The sequence below is a fragment of the Lepidothrix coronata genome, unplaced genomic scaffold (genome assembly GCF_001604755.1).
Source record: "Lepidothrix coronata isolate B3197 unplaced genomic scaffold, Lepidothrix_coronata-1.0 Scaffold258, whole genome shotgun sequence".
Classification (NCBI taxonomy): Eukaryota; Metazoa; Chordata; class Aves; order Passeriformes; family Pipridae; genus Lepidothrix; species Lepidothrix coronata.
In genome coordinates this window covers 766301-781655 of record NW_016690438.1, presented here as the reverse complement: position 1 = coordinate 781655, position 15355 = coordinate 766301, and the positions used below count along the sequence as shown (strand labels likewise).

Sequence of the window (15355 nt, the reverse complement as noted above, 5' to 3'; positions counted from 1 at the left end):
ATAGGAAAAGAAAAAATATAAGTCCCTTTAATATACTTATTGTTGAATTTATTTTAAATTGAGCTCCACAGGACTACATTTCTTAAACACTGATGCTACATTCTAATTTCAGAATCAGTCATCTAGATCTTTGTATATCTTTTCCTGTCCACACTTCTTCACACATACGTTTTACATGAGGAACAGTGGCATGTTAATTTACAGACTAACTTAATGACAAGGTTGGTGTTTAGATTTGTGAACACTCAGAAGCAGTTTCACTTAAAATGGAAACCTTCTTATTTTTATGTGTCTTGATTTAAACGGATGTGCATAGACAAAATTGTTTCAAACAGATTTTGCCTGGAGAATATGCAGTTTACTCATATATGCGTATACACATATGCAATTGTGATTTTATATGCAAAGATCATAGAAGATGCCACTTGATTGTCATAAATCAGCAATCCAAAAGACACCAGAATTGACTGGGTTTGAGCAACATGCAGTACAAGATATTCTTATTATCTCCAGAAGTTTTTGTTCCTAAGTGCAAACCAATGTGCCTGCCTATCAAATTGTTCAAACAGCTTTCTGCAGGGCTAAAACAGGCTTTGATTTTGCTCCTTGGTTCCAGCGCTCTTTACCTACTTCCAGATGTGATCAGCTTTCACTGTTGCAAGATTTGCATCTCTGTGGGTACTGTATTGTGTTTTACAATTGTGTTCCTTTAATAACTCAAATAAGTTTAAGGGGGAAAGACTGTTAATGCTGATTATATTTTTTCATGTCAATATTGAAGGATAAAATATTTGAGCCTGTGTAAGACTTTTGTACTTCAAATGGCAAGTTCATTAGTTCATCTTACAGTTCATTATCTGCATATATCACTAATTATCACAGTGTATAATTTTTTATTTTATACGTGGCAAAATATAATATTTTAGGGCAGAGCTGATGAAACTAAAATGCTATCTGAAATCTGTGCTGCATGCATTCAAACTGTGCATCTAATGCTAAATGAACTTGAAGCAAGGGATGGAGTCAGGTTTGTACATAAAGGATTGCTCACCCAAAAGTTGCATCGTATTTATTTCAGAAAACGGAACTCGCTCAGAGTGAAACGTTCTTCAACTTTCCAGCCTAATAATTATTTAATAAATATCAGAAGTGCTGTGCACTCAATTCTTCAGCTGAAGGCATTCTTTTCAGTTTTCTGTACACCGCTTCGAGCGTGCCCCATTTAATCATGTTGAAAGCTTATTTGGTGTAGATTGAGTGTAACGCCGTAGTTGCGCGGCTGTTGTGCGAAGGGCCGGCCGGCCTGGGCGGGGAGCGGCGGCCGCGCCATCCGAAACTCTGCAGCGCCCTCTCTTGGCGCGGCGCGGCACCGCCCCCGCCCCGCCGCCCCCGGAGCCGAGGAACCCGCAGCGCCGCGGCGTTTTACTTCCTGAAGATCTGCTTCATGTGGTAAAATCTCGATTTGCCGTATGTTTTCGGGATTAGTGCTCCTTTTCTTTTCTTTTTTTTTTTTTTTTTCTTACCCCTCCTCCCACTGCCGTTTCGGTGTATCAGCGGACCCGAATCAGAAAGCTTCGGTCGTCTTTTTGTATTTTATTTTTTCCTTTCTGCTGAGATCTTGAAGACTTCCAAACTGCATATTTGGTGTTGTAGAAATACTAATTGTCTGCTCTTTTGTAAACCTTTCAATTATCAGACGGTTCCCTTTCAAAATAATAGAGGAGCTTGGAATCACCCATGCTAAAATTAAGAATTTATAACTGTATGGAACAGATGTTTTCATAAACATTTGCTATAATTAATTTCAACTAGGGGATTGAAGGAACAAAGCAGTTTTTCCCTCTTCAAAACTTTATTGCCTTTTCCCCATACAGCGAACTCAGAAATCTTTGCTTTAATATTGTTAATGAAACAAATTTACTCTTCCGTTTGGTTTTCATTGTGGAAAAAGGAAAGCTTAATTTAAACAAGATACCGGTCTTTGGAACAATGGAGAAATACCCTGAATTTCAAACATCGGATATAAAGGATTAAAATACAGAGCATAAGTGTTTAGGTGCTCATTTCTTAGACCACAGCTCTGTAGTGTCAATTGGCAGAGATTCCTACGTATTAGAATGAATTTTATCCAGATCAGTCTGGTGATCTGTGGAGTAAATAGTACAAAGGAATTTTATGTTTGAAGAGTTGTGAACCTTGGTGCTAGAAAAAGCAAAAGAGTCTCGTGGCATTATATATAGTTTTAATGCATAGTAAAATGCTTATTGTATGTTGATTACCCCTTTATACTCACAATAAAGGTCTGCAATCTGTTAAGCAATTTTTTGTTGTTGTTTGTATTATGTGAGGAACACATTTTGACTAAAATCATTTTTCCATATTTGTATTGTCACTAGTTTGGGGGGCATATTTTTTGGAATGTGTATTAGTTTAGGGCCAGCATTTTGATATTATTATGAAAAAGAAAAAAAATCCATGCATTATTGTTCTGTTTTTACCAGTTCCTATATATTATATCAATATCATTTGAGAAAAAAAAAGGTTCAATTTTTAAAAAAAGAACAGCTTAATTGTTTTACACCTGAAAGAACCAGTGCAGCTGCAAGGATTTTTTGAGCAAACTAGAATTCCTGACTGATCTGTCATCTATAAAGTGTGCAAAGAAAAATAGGTAGCTGTCATTAAAATTACATTTCAGCTTTCAATAACCATTTAATGAGTAGCGTAATTATATAAGTATGGTACCTCAAGTACTTCACTCAATAATTAAAAATAATCTCATCTTTAAAGTGAAAGCGCTATAATTATTATTTGACTTAACCAGGACCACTGTTATGATCTCCAGTGGCACCTCAGATTGTTCAAAGTGGTTTCGAAAGTATAAATTAAAATTGGATAAATCATTAAATTATTAAGCTTTAAATATGCTGAAAATTAATATAGCATGGAATTTTGAAGTCATGTTGTAAGAATTGACAACCTTAGACTGCAAGCATAGATTAGTGTTAAAATTTTTCTTGTCTCTAATCATAAAACACTGCATTAATGATCGAGTGTTTTATATCAACTTAAATTTTCACAACTGTTAAATAAATTTTGTGCTTTAACAACATTTTAACCTTTGATTAGAATACAAAGAAAATATAAAGCAAAGTGCAAACAGGTCAGCAGAAGAATCTGTCTCCATTATGACACTTCTAAGCAGGGAAATGCAGATTGATTTCCTAAGTAGGGTCACTTTTATCACAAATTCCTAAACAACCAGCCATAAAACCATTTCATAGCTGACACAAGAGTGGTAAATAGGTTATTACTATATATACGTGTGCCCACACATAGACATGCATATGTGTATGTATACATGCATAAATAAATATGTATATATGTAAAGACATGTTCTCAGTATCAAAGCATATTTTCAAAAAAAATAGAGCTTAATTATTTTTTTAAAGTAGGAGTACAGCCACAGAGCAAGGCCATGTCACTGAAGCTTCTTGTCTTCGTGGACTTGCAGTTGCTTGTGATAATATCCCACATCTTCTCCATAAGACGTCCAGTGCTGGATTTTTACATCTCACAGGAAATAGCTGTTTTCAGAGAGTTAATGAAGGAGATGAGGGAGAAATGTCTAATCCCTACATCATTTTTCACATACTTTTATACTCTTGCTGAGCACATGCTTAAGATCATTGTGCCTGGAGCATATCCAGAGCGTCTTCCCACCTGTGAATTGGGGCTCTCAAATGCTGTCCAATTTCTTCTTACTACCTGAAGAGGAAACTGTGCACTGCACCTTGAAAAACCTCTTCTGTGAGAAAATACACTATTGGTTGAGTCACCATCCCTGTAGGTATTTAAGAGACAACTGGCATTTTTAAAGATCTGGCACCTGGGGACATGGTTCAGTGCTGGACTTGGCAGTGCTGGGTTACTGGTTGGACTCAATGATCTTAGAGGTCTTTTCCAACCTAAACAATTCTGTGATTCTATCGGTATAACAGGCTGTTAAAAAAATAAAAATACAGAAACTGTGTGTGTGTTTCAGTTAGGCTTTTCCTTGTTACGGTTTCTACACGTGATTTTCAAATAATCTTCAGGAAGTGTATTTGGCATCCTCCTTATTCTGAGTTCTCCTATTTTATGCAATGTCTATAATCTCAAATATGTTCTTACATATTTTTACAAAGAGTTCTTACATATATTCTTACAAAGAAAACTGCAAGTTACTGCAAGTGACAAGCCCATGTGTTCTGGGTGAATATAATATCCTAGCAAATGTACAGTTCACAGATCCTTCTCCATGCATCTCAGAAGTCTAAAGAAGCCAGCATTTGCAATGTCCTTTTTTGACTGGTTAGTGAAAGTGTCAATTTTGAGTTGTGCAAATTCTCTTGAAACAGCCTCCAGCTATGTCCAGTAGTGCTGGGTCCCAGCTACTCGAGTCCCAGCTGCCTTTAGCCCTTGGTCTTCATGCACAAGAACAGATTTTGCTAAAATGGAGCAGCTGAACAGAAATCTTCCAAGAGAAAGTTTTCATTGGCAGAAGAGGGAGTTTCTACAGTTAAAGCAGCAGCGAGAAGATATCCAGATTATTTTCAGTCCCTTTGGAAGGATATAGCCTTATTTTATTATTGTATTAAAACCAGTAACTACTTTAGTGCTGTAAGCCATACTTACTTTGATATGGATTCTTGTTATGGTATTGCTTGTTTGCCTTCTTTTCCCTCTGAAAGTGTGACGATATTTATTTTACCTTTTTTCCCCTTAGCTTTTGCATTTGAAGTTAGGAAAGCTTTTCACGAGGTGTGTGGCAGGGTTGGTAGAGCATCTTCTTATTTCTTCAGTAGACCCATTCTTCCAATAATTGAGTCTCAGAATGAAAGTAAAGAGTAGGATAATACTGAATCAAATAGTACTTTTAAAGGAGACCACAAATTTTGTTACCTCCATCATGAATCTTATGTTCATAACTGTTCAGTATATATTCCAATTTTACCAGAAAGTTGGGTCATTATCAGTGAAGAAGATAGAAGTAATGTATCTGTTCTACTGAGAATTCACCATACCTTTCAGGGGGAGTAATTGGAACTTTCCTGAGGAGAGGTGATCCAGGACAGGGATTACCACAGCTTAATGTCATTCGTTAGTGAAGAAACACTCCCTTTTGTTCTCAAGTATCGCTGACTAGGGAAACTTAATAGGATTTTCTTGAAAGCCTTTTTAATAAAACTAGGTAAAATTAAGAGAGTCTTCTTTTAAGTCAATGAATGGTTTGCACTTTGCTTTATGATTTTTATCCCTTTCAATGAAAGACATCTTCATCATCTTTCAAGGTGTCATAACAGACATACCTATCTGAAAAGGGATGGAGCAAGAGAGCAATCACAGAAGTGCCTGCTTTACTAAATCCTGGGTTTGGGAGCTGAATACACCTAGTCCTATCCAATTTTGGTAGCTGCTTCTAATGCAGCAAAAGCAGCTCTCAAAAAATGTCCAACAGTAACTTGTGTGATAATGAGATTTATTAACAATGGGTATATAATTCAGAATGCTAAAGTATTTTGGTGATCATTTAAATAAAGGAGATTACTGTCTTCAGAAAAAAGCAAGCTACACTTAGAGTAGTTTGTGAAGAACAGCTCAGTGGATGTCGCAGAACCAGGATCCCACCAAATGTTTCTTGTGGGACCCTGGTGAAAGAACAGCTATTTATCCTGGTCTTCTTTGCAAGGTCAAGTTAACTCTTCAAGCAGGACAAATGGTTTTGTTGAAAGATGGTAAAGGCCTTGCATTTTTTGAGAGATTCTTAAACTTCATTCTTAGAAAAGGAGGAAGATTGTGTTGCCATTCTTGAAAAGAGATATTTTTCAGCATACATACTTAGCATTGTGTATGAGTTTTCTTTTCAGGTCTGACTAGTGTGATAGGTGAATGCTTAGGAGTTGTATAAGTATAAATAAAGTGTAGTAGGACCCATTTTGATGCTCTGTGTCCCTGTAGCAGTTGCCCAGTGTCACTGCACCTAGCCATATGGCTTTGAAAGAGACTGAACATAGTTCAGTCATTTCTCTGAATGCTCAGGATCAGATGTGGAGATGGGCAATATATGAAAAAGCATATTACTGAAAATTGTCCCAGTATGGGAGACTATTTTACAAGATATGAGGAAAAAAATGAACAGATGGTTATTAATAATGGGAGGGTCGGCTCCTGGATGAAATATCTGGTGTTTTTAATTTAGTTGAATTTAGTAAACAAAAAGCAGATTGATTGAGTAGGATTTCCATTTTCAAAATAAATTGAGAGAGCTAATTAGTGAAATCAACTGGACTGAGTGATATTAGACTAAAATGTAGTAGAGGTTTGGGATTTATTTTAGACAAAGGTGCAAAAGTTAATAAAAAAACTGCATTCCAAATTAGATGAGAAAAAAACCACTTGAAAGTTCTATGCCAAGGTGAATGATAAAGTATTTTTAAAGGAATGTGAGGAGCAAGCCAAGATCCTGAAAGAAACAGAAAAGCATCTTGATCTGCAAAGAAGGCCGCATCCTGAATATCAGAAAGTGTGGGATATAGTGGCAATCAGCAAAAGTTAAGTTGAATTAGATCATAAGAAGGGAATTTAAATTAACAAGAAAATATTACTCGACTGTGTAAAGAAGCTTTCCAGGGAAGAAAACTAGAACCATTGTGCAGTGGAAGTGAACAAATGATAATAAATGTAATCCAGGTATGGTATAAATCGGAAAATATTTAATTTTCAGTAAAAACAAAATTTCAGGCGAAAAGGCCTGAAAATAAATCAATAAAATAAATGAGACTGTTGAGAGTTACAATAAATTAGCACAGCTAATAAAGATTAAAGCATCTGACTTGAAGAGAAAATGTCTTTCAGGAATACTGACAAATACTGCAGCATAGAACAATTTTTTAGTATTTTACTTCACAGCTGATAACATATATTTGAAGAAGTGGAAATGTAGTACCTGTACTTAATCAAAGAGGGGAAAAAAAGTGACAGCAAAGCATCTGCATGGGCTGACCATTATCTGTGCATAGCTTTAGAAAAGTTTTTAAGAAAGAAGTAAGTAAAGAGAGAAAAGTAAAGCAAATTACATAAGTTCTATTGCAGGGGTTTTTTTGTTAAATGGGAGACTGTGGCCAGCTAATCTGCTCACCTTTCAAAATATACATTAAGGAAATACATTAAGTCTATCTGGACCTCAGTAAATCATCTGATGTAGTGCCACAGGAGATGCTGTGAAATAGAAAGGATGGGGATTAATGAAGTATAGTAATTTTAAGATAAATAAAAGAATGCAGATTTTAATGAAAAAATTATTTTTTGGTGAATTTTGTGGTTGAACAGATCTTACGCAGTGTTTTCATTTATTGTCTTGCCACAGAATGAGAGCTGATAAACTTCTATTAAGAAAATTTATTAGAAGGTAGTATCTAGTGCAGGAGCAAATAGAGTATTCAGGTAGGGTTGTTCCTTTCTGAAGAAGAGAGGACTGCAAACAGCATGAAATTGTGTGAAACACAGTACTGCACCAGCAAGAATTTCTACTGTAAACTGCAAACTGCTGTTCATAAATAAAAATGGAGAGTGATCATATAGGCATCTTGGTTAAAGATGACCGTGAAACTGCAAGGTGATGTGGCATGACCATAGACTGTATTGAGCAAGATTTTTTTTGAAAGAGAAGGAAACCACTGTCCAAATAATCAACTGACTAAACTTTTAGTATGCTGTCTGTAGCTCCCGTCCCTTCTTTTGCATGTGTAAGAAGCACTGAATTAAACAAAATGGGGAATAAGGGGCCTCATTTAGAAAAAAGACTGAAAGAACTTGATTTCAATAAGCAGAACAGAGGTGCACAGTGCTATCTGTAAATGAATTAAGGAGGCACACAGGGACATAGAAGAGTTACCAAGAGAAATGACAGGTTGGGCAAGAATAAACAGTGTAAAACAGGACAAGAATAAATTTGCTTTGAAGACTACATGACTCCTGGCTTTTAGCAGTCCTTCAATGGAAGTAGTTATAGAGAAGAACATTTCCTTGTAATCCTTGATTTTTAGGAACCTCACTGTTTTATGTATAACCAGCCCACAGGATGTAAAACAAGATGTTTTGCAGACATCTTAATAGGTAGTTTAAGAGAAGCTTTGAACTTGTGCTATGACAAAAAATATCTGGTATCCTACAGTCAACTCAAAATGCTTCACAAAATAGATGAACTTTAACATTTTTTGACTTAATGTTAGTAAAATCAAACTCATCTACTTATATGGTGTACTTCTGTAAGCTTACACTAGTAGAATTGTGTTTAATAATTTGAGAAGGGATTCAGTCAGAACTGTAAGTGAAATTAAGCATCAGATTTTCCAAACATTTAGACTACAAACTGAACATGGAGGCTACTTAAGAGAGCTCTAAGAATCTGAAGATGTAAAATTGAGATTTGTCTAAGTAAGTTTTATTTGAGTTTTGTCATAACTAATGTTACCATATGGTAAAATCAGTTGCAATTCTCATCAGTATTGTTTTATTTTTTATCAGGGTTTGTCTTAAAACAAAGGTGTTTTCTCTTATATTTTATTAGGGGGATCAAATGAAAACGGAAGCACACACCAAACCTCAGATTCTGATGGAACTTTTATTTCTTACAGGTTGGTAATTTTTTATATTTATTTTCTAATTTTAAAAAGGTTGACTTTAATAAGCAGCATAATCTATTTAAAGTGAAAGAACATGTCCTGTACTTTAGGAAGATTGAGCAATCTAAATTAAAACAGTGGACTGAAGAACGTGAAGGATTTAATTAAGGAATTATCTGAAAAGTTGTTTTCTGAATTACTATTTTTTTTACTATTTTACTATATTACTATTCAGCTTGCTTAACTAATGAAAGTACAGGATATTTGTAAGGCTAAATATTTTTAAGGGGTTTTGTTTTGTTTTGTTTTCTCCAAAGTATGCAGTAAAGTAGAAAGTCTCAACTAAACTCAGAGCAACTAAGCTAAATGTTGAAATATTCAACTTATCAGTGGTCACCTCTCTGATCTTCTCCAAAGTAACTGGATCTATGGACCGTGTGGAACTCTATTTGCTCATTATTTCAGATCAAAAACCAAACCCAGGACTAATTAAATTTGAGGTTCTTTGATAGGAAAATAATATTTCAGTTCTGTTGGTAGTAAACACCAGCTTAAGAAACACGATGCTCAGTAACTTTTTGCAGCAATGTCACTGAGCTTGAGTCTTGTTTGGGTACATACCAGAGAGTGTCCTGTGCTTGAGAGCACAGAAGGATAATCAGCAGGTATGCAGTTTCACCTTTCACTCCTCAAAATACTTCCCTTCTTACAAAAAAAAATCTTTGTCCTTGTGACTAGTAAATTAATAGTATGATTTGTGCTAACTGGAATGATTACATCTGATTTTGGTGTTTAAGTATGGTAAAACGAAACAAGCCTACCACATGATTATTTTGGAATCATTTAGTGAACTGTGTTGGTTGGCATCTTTTTAATTTTTTGTTTGTAGTCTGTTGGAGTGTGTACTTCAAAGAGGTGTAGTCAGGCAGGAGGAACCTGCCTGTTTGCCTTGTCCTGGTTGCAGCCGGCTGGGCGGGGAATACCACACTGTGGTGCAGGCGCCGAGCTGGTCATGAGGAGCCTTCAGGCGTGGGGTGGCAGGGAGGGACACAATGCTGGAGAAACCTGTTGCATGCTGGAGACTGAGAGATTGCCAAGGAGAGCAAGGAGCAAACAGCCTGGTCTTGAGGATGTTGAAAAGAAAGACTTCTTGTAAGGACCTAGAGGGAACAGCAAAGAGTTTGCTGCGATTCAAACACCCAGAGGAAGCTTCTGGACTGAGAGCAAGGTTGGAAAAAAGGGTGTGCCTGCAGGTACACGGTGGGACTGGGGAGGTTTGATTTAGGTGTCCTAGTAAGTCGACTCTAATGAAATCTACTTTGTGATGACATAAAACTCTTCTAGGGTAGTTAGCATGTTCACTTTGATAAAAATATTTTAGCAGATCCATTTCAGGGTTCTGCCTGACTCTGTTTCTTGTCGTGTTCATGTTCTCTAATGTGTGCAACATACTATATATGTTAAAAGAAGGGCTCAAAAATACAAATCAGAATAATCTTTGTGGGTTTTAGGTGAGAAGCATATGTAGATACAGAGACCACAAAGCAGTCTGTGAAAAAAAGGCGAGATAGAATTTAGCCAGATGAACAAAAGAAAGTTGAGAGCTCTATCTGCCATTAATTCCAGGACACTTATTCCTAAAAGTCATCAACACTAGAGCTCCAGCTGTTGAACCTGCCAAGGGGTAACACTTGAAGCAGCCAGCTTCATCTGGGCTCTGGTTCCATGAGAGTGTAAGCTGTGGAGCTGGGGTCTGACCCCTTCTTCCTACCCTGCTCCACTCATGCAGTAGCACTCATCTCTCAGGGAGCTACAGAGCTAACCCAGCCCAACCTGTTCATTCTTCATAGAGAGAGTTTTCTGATGACTTCTATCACAGTGTCCTCCTGCCAAAGCTTCAGATGGGTATCAGTGCCAGTGGAAGGAATGTAGCTAGCATAGACAGCTAGAAATAAGTGGGAGGACAGAGCATGGTACCACTTACTCAAATCGGCCTAAACCGCAGTGAATCTTCAGCCATCTTTAATGCTCCACAAATTAAGAGGAGGTTAAAGATGATCTTTGTATCTCCATACTCCTTAGTCCAAAGCGCATGTAATAAATGTGATGTTTTCTATGAGTTCCATTGAATAACAGTTGTATTCTGTCAGAGAGGATTACAGCCCAACTTAGAAAAATGAAGTTAATTCATCTTTTAAAAGCAGTCCCATATACAATTTCCAGAGTATTCTTGTTATAAATTAAAGGCAAGATGATAAAGCAAGACAGTAGAGAGGGTGGGGGTGTTGGGGAGGTGTATATGTATACATATACACGAAAGAAACCTCTGACTTTTAATAATTGGCGAGCTATCACTGTTACTAAGTAGTATTACAGTGTTAGTGGTGTGTAGTGAATATTTGTTGCACAGTGTCAAGTAACTCCTGTCATACAATGAGACTGGCTGTAAAGTTGATGATTGGGTTAAATATTGTGTTGATAGTTGTAGTTCTAGACTGCATTAAGTAAAAATGAGCGGCTAATACCTTATGAAAGATGAAAAGTGAATCCTAAACTACCCTGAATGGTAAGATGGTAAATGTTATTATTTCTTTAAGGACTGATTTTTTACTTATTTAGAATATTGTCGAGGAATATTGTTTCAGTAAGTTAATTTGGTAAAACTGATCATGGTCTTGTTTACCCAATGTGTTTCAGTCTGCCATATTTGAAAAAGACTGGCTAGTGAATTTTTGCCCTAAAAGAGGCAAAATTGGGTTGTGGTAAATATTATACATGCAGAAGGCTAATGCATAAAAAAATTCTACTGCAGATTTTTACTGAAACAAAAGTTACTTTATATTTTTTCAGTAGCAGGCCTTTGCAATTTATTAGGAGAAGAGACAACTCCAAAAATATTTGAATGTGAATATGTTTTGTTATTAAATTGCTCTTAAAAGCATGTTAGTTTTACAACAATAAAATAAACCCCAGGGGAGGTTACTTGGTTGCCACACTTTCTATTTTAAAGGACAATTTGACACTCTCCAGTAGAAGGCTCCAAGTGTGTGTGTGTGTGTGTGTGTGTTAATAAAGGATGACAGATCATTATCCTTTGATATATTTATGATGCTCCAGAACTATTTGTATGGTTTTATTTTTAATATGATGGTGTCACCTTATAGTTTGTGACTCTTGCTTGTGTTGATCATGGCACAGATTTAATGCTTCACATGTTCAGATAGTGAGCATTTCCCATTAGGTCGTAAAGTTTGTAAGTAATGTAAGGGAAAAGCACATGTGACTGGCACATATTTCTAAATATTCTGTGAGTTTATGAATGTGTCCTGTCAGGTCACAGAAAATTTTCTAGCTGGTCTTTAGGGTCTGATGGAATTATTCTTTGTGGACTTGGGAGAAAGCATTACTAATAAGAAATTATGAAAATTATTTCCTAGAACCATATCATCAAAATTAGAAGTTCACTATTTGAAACATTTGAACAAGGATTTAGACATACAGTAACTTTCATCTTTAATTTGTAAGAAACTTAGGGAGAATATTTGAGTTCCTATCTACCATATTTTTTTTACTGCTACGGTTAAAGCCTTTTCTGGATGTCCAATGGGTCGGACTTCACCAAGAGGGAAAAGAAAAATAGGTGTGGGTCTCTAGTTTCAGTATCTGCAATGCAGTGCCACTGAAAAGCAGAAATACTGTCTTTCTCCTCCCTTCCCAAGGGCAGCTGACCTTCTCCTCGCCAAAGAGGTGAACCCCTTGCCAGCACATATGACTACAGACTATTACATTAATCTGTTTAGCCTCAGTACCAGCTGCTTGCATGTTTTTAATTATCTTATTAGATGGTATAACAGTGACCTATGAAATAAAATGAAGGTGAGTATTTTTTAACTTTATTTTACAGGCTATTTTTCTAAATATATTTTAATGACCTAATTATGACTTTTAGGGAGAACCGTTGATGCAGACATTCAATTTGGCTGATAGAATCTAACATCTCAAGGACACTTATTTTCTTCCAAGGTGGATTCATACATTAATACTGCTTCTAATAAATATATAGCCTAAAAAAGCTCACTTTTCGTAGTCATGTTGTTAACTTACTTTATGATTCGGAGACCCATGACTGCTGTGCTGGATAGTTTCTTAATACATCTCTACACATGTATATAAGTTTAATTTCTACACCACGTATCAAAATGCAGTTCTTTCCTGTGTGGTCTGAACTAGATGACAAGGGATGATTGCTCAGAGTTCTGGGTTATGTAGACACCTTCTGCTCATACTTCAAATAGGCAGAAGACCTAGTATAAGAAGGACTTCTGTATTCCATTTCCATTTTCTTCCCCTGACTTCTTACAGATTCTGCTTACCAGATGTTTCCTTTCTTGCTGCAAAAAGGCAATGTGGTCCTGCTGGCTGTGGCGTGTTTCTTGTGTGCCAGCCAACTGCAGAACTGATACTGAGCATATAGAAGAAAAATGGCAAGGGGTGCAAGCTCTTCCTCCTTATTTCTACCCCTTTCCAAAAGTGGGTACTGAAACCAGTTTGATTCCTCTTTGACCTGTGGCTTTTCTTGGCAGTTGAGACAGAAACGGCTACATAGCCTCCATCTTTCTGTGTTAAACATAGTGCAAAGATTTATACAACTTATATACCGCCCCCCCTTGTGGAAAAATTTGCCTTAATCTATTAGGAAGCAGCCATTTTCCATCTACACAAGCCTATCTGGTCTTGTTGATACACAGATGATGTTACTTTATTGTTTTAATTTTAAGCCACCCCTGTGCAGTTATAATCTTATTTTTCCCTAACTTTGTTCACTGTGTGTCCTTGCATAATCAAGACCTGTAAAGAACAAGCTTGTTTCTATTGGGTTTTTCAAATATTTTGAAGTACAAAAATTTGGGAACAGAAGGCAAAGCAGTGAAGTTGGCACTGCACCTTCAGTCTGTAAAGAGAATTCTCAGTGCTTGAATCCTTCCTGTCTTTCCACGAGGAAGTAGTAAAAGTGGTATCCATGTTTATTTTGTCTTACCTCAAACCATTTGCTAGATGCTGTTCTGGTTGATACCATTTATGTGCAAAGAGGCCTTTTCAGTATGAGGTTGATTTTTTTTCTAAAAGCCTGTAAACTCTCTCCTTGAATTTTGTGATTCTTCTAAGAGATTGTCTTTGTAATGTGCTAAGAGTCTTTTTCTGGATGTGGTATTCTGTGCCAGTACTCTCATTTTGTCCATGTTTGTGATGTCGTTAGGAATTCCATCTTGCAAATCTTTGTTTTCCAGCAAGAGACAGTGACTCTTTGCACTGATCACAAGTTCCCTCCAACATTTTTTTTCTCCAAATCCTAGAAGATTACTGTCATACCTATTGCGAGCTTAGACTTCTGGTTTTCTCTGAATTTTTTTACTTTCCTTTGTTTTCCTGTTTAAGGAGACTTACATAATATCCATCTCTGTCTTGTCAAATTTGTTTTATTTACTACTTCCTTCCACAGCTGATCCTCTCTACATTCCTTGCCTGGTGTCCTCAGGAACTGGCAAATGATGTCATAAGACAAGGAAGACTTAATTGTCATTAAGGAACTGAAAACATATATGCAATTTACTTTTTCTAAGATACAAACATTTCAGCAGATATAAATTGTGGATTTTTTTAACTTTTCCAATGAAAATTACATTACTTTCTAAAGAAGTAAAAATGGTAATATAGACTTGCTTTTTGTTTGTATGCAATGTGATAGGGGAAAGTAAACTTAAAAAAATTAGTTAAAGCTTGAGATACTTTCAGCAGAAAATCAGAAGAGAAGAATTGAGTGCCAACATCTTTTATTGGCAGAATGTTTTTTTTAGTGTATTGGTCATGAAAAGGAAAGACTTAGTACAAGAAGAGAGACCATGGAAGAGAGAATGGTAGTTTCTTTCTAACTTGCATAGAAAGCAAGTGTAAATTTTAGTTTACTCTTATTCAGTTGTACTTGAAAATTGGCATGTATACTGCTGATACCATATTCAATTGATGCCATATTTTACCTTACTAATGTTTAAAGTGTTCTTCATTATGAATTTCTTTTCCACTCTCAATGGTCTTTGAACTATCATAGCAATTCGGAGATGTGACTGAGGGCTGGAGGGAAGCAAATGTCACTCTTGTCTTCAAGAAGGTTGGATGCAGGAGGATGCAAGAAGGATGCAGGAAACTAGGCCATTAGCCACACCTTGATGCCAGGGAAGGTGATGAAGCAGCTGGTATGCTGGGGGCTGGCAAAAGGACCCAGGGGTCCTGATAGGCGTGAAATTGGAACATGAGGCACCAATGCACCTTTGCAGCAAAGAAAGCTAATGATGTTCTGGGGTGCATTAGCAAGAGTGCTGCCAGCAGATCAGAGGTGGTGATCCTTCCCTTGTAATCTGTATCTGGAGTACTGTGTCCAGTGCTGGGCTCCCCATTCCAAGAAAGACATGGACATGCTGGAGAGTTTCCAGCAAAGGGCCACTAAGATGGTGAAGGGACTAGAGCATCTCTCCTATTAGGAAAAGATCAGAAAGCTGGGAATGTTCAGCCTAGTAAAGAAAAGGCTCAGGGGATCTTTTCAAAGTCTCTAAGTATCTGAGTGGAGAGTATAAAGGAGACAGAGACAAGCTCTTTTCAGTGATGCCCAATGACAAGATCAAAGGTAATGAGCA

At 36.6% G+C, this 15355-nt stretch overlaps 1 protein-coding gene across 4 annotated transcripts in view; it reads left to right on the top strand.

Moving 5' to 3' along the window:
• The window catches only part of TBC1D5 (TBC1 domain family member 5), a 290939-nt gene that overhangs the window by 124619 nt on the left and 150965 nt on the right, over positions 1–15355 (top strand). For all 4 annotated transcript variants that reach the window (XM_017835483.1, XM_017835481.1, XM_017835484.1 and 1 more), the window contains one exon: positions 8612–8678. In XM_017835483.1, the coding sequence (XP_017690972.1) occupies positions 8612–8678 (67 nt within the window). The remainder of the gene's footprint in view (positions 1–8611; positions 8679–15355) is intronic.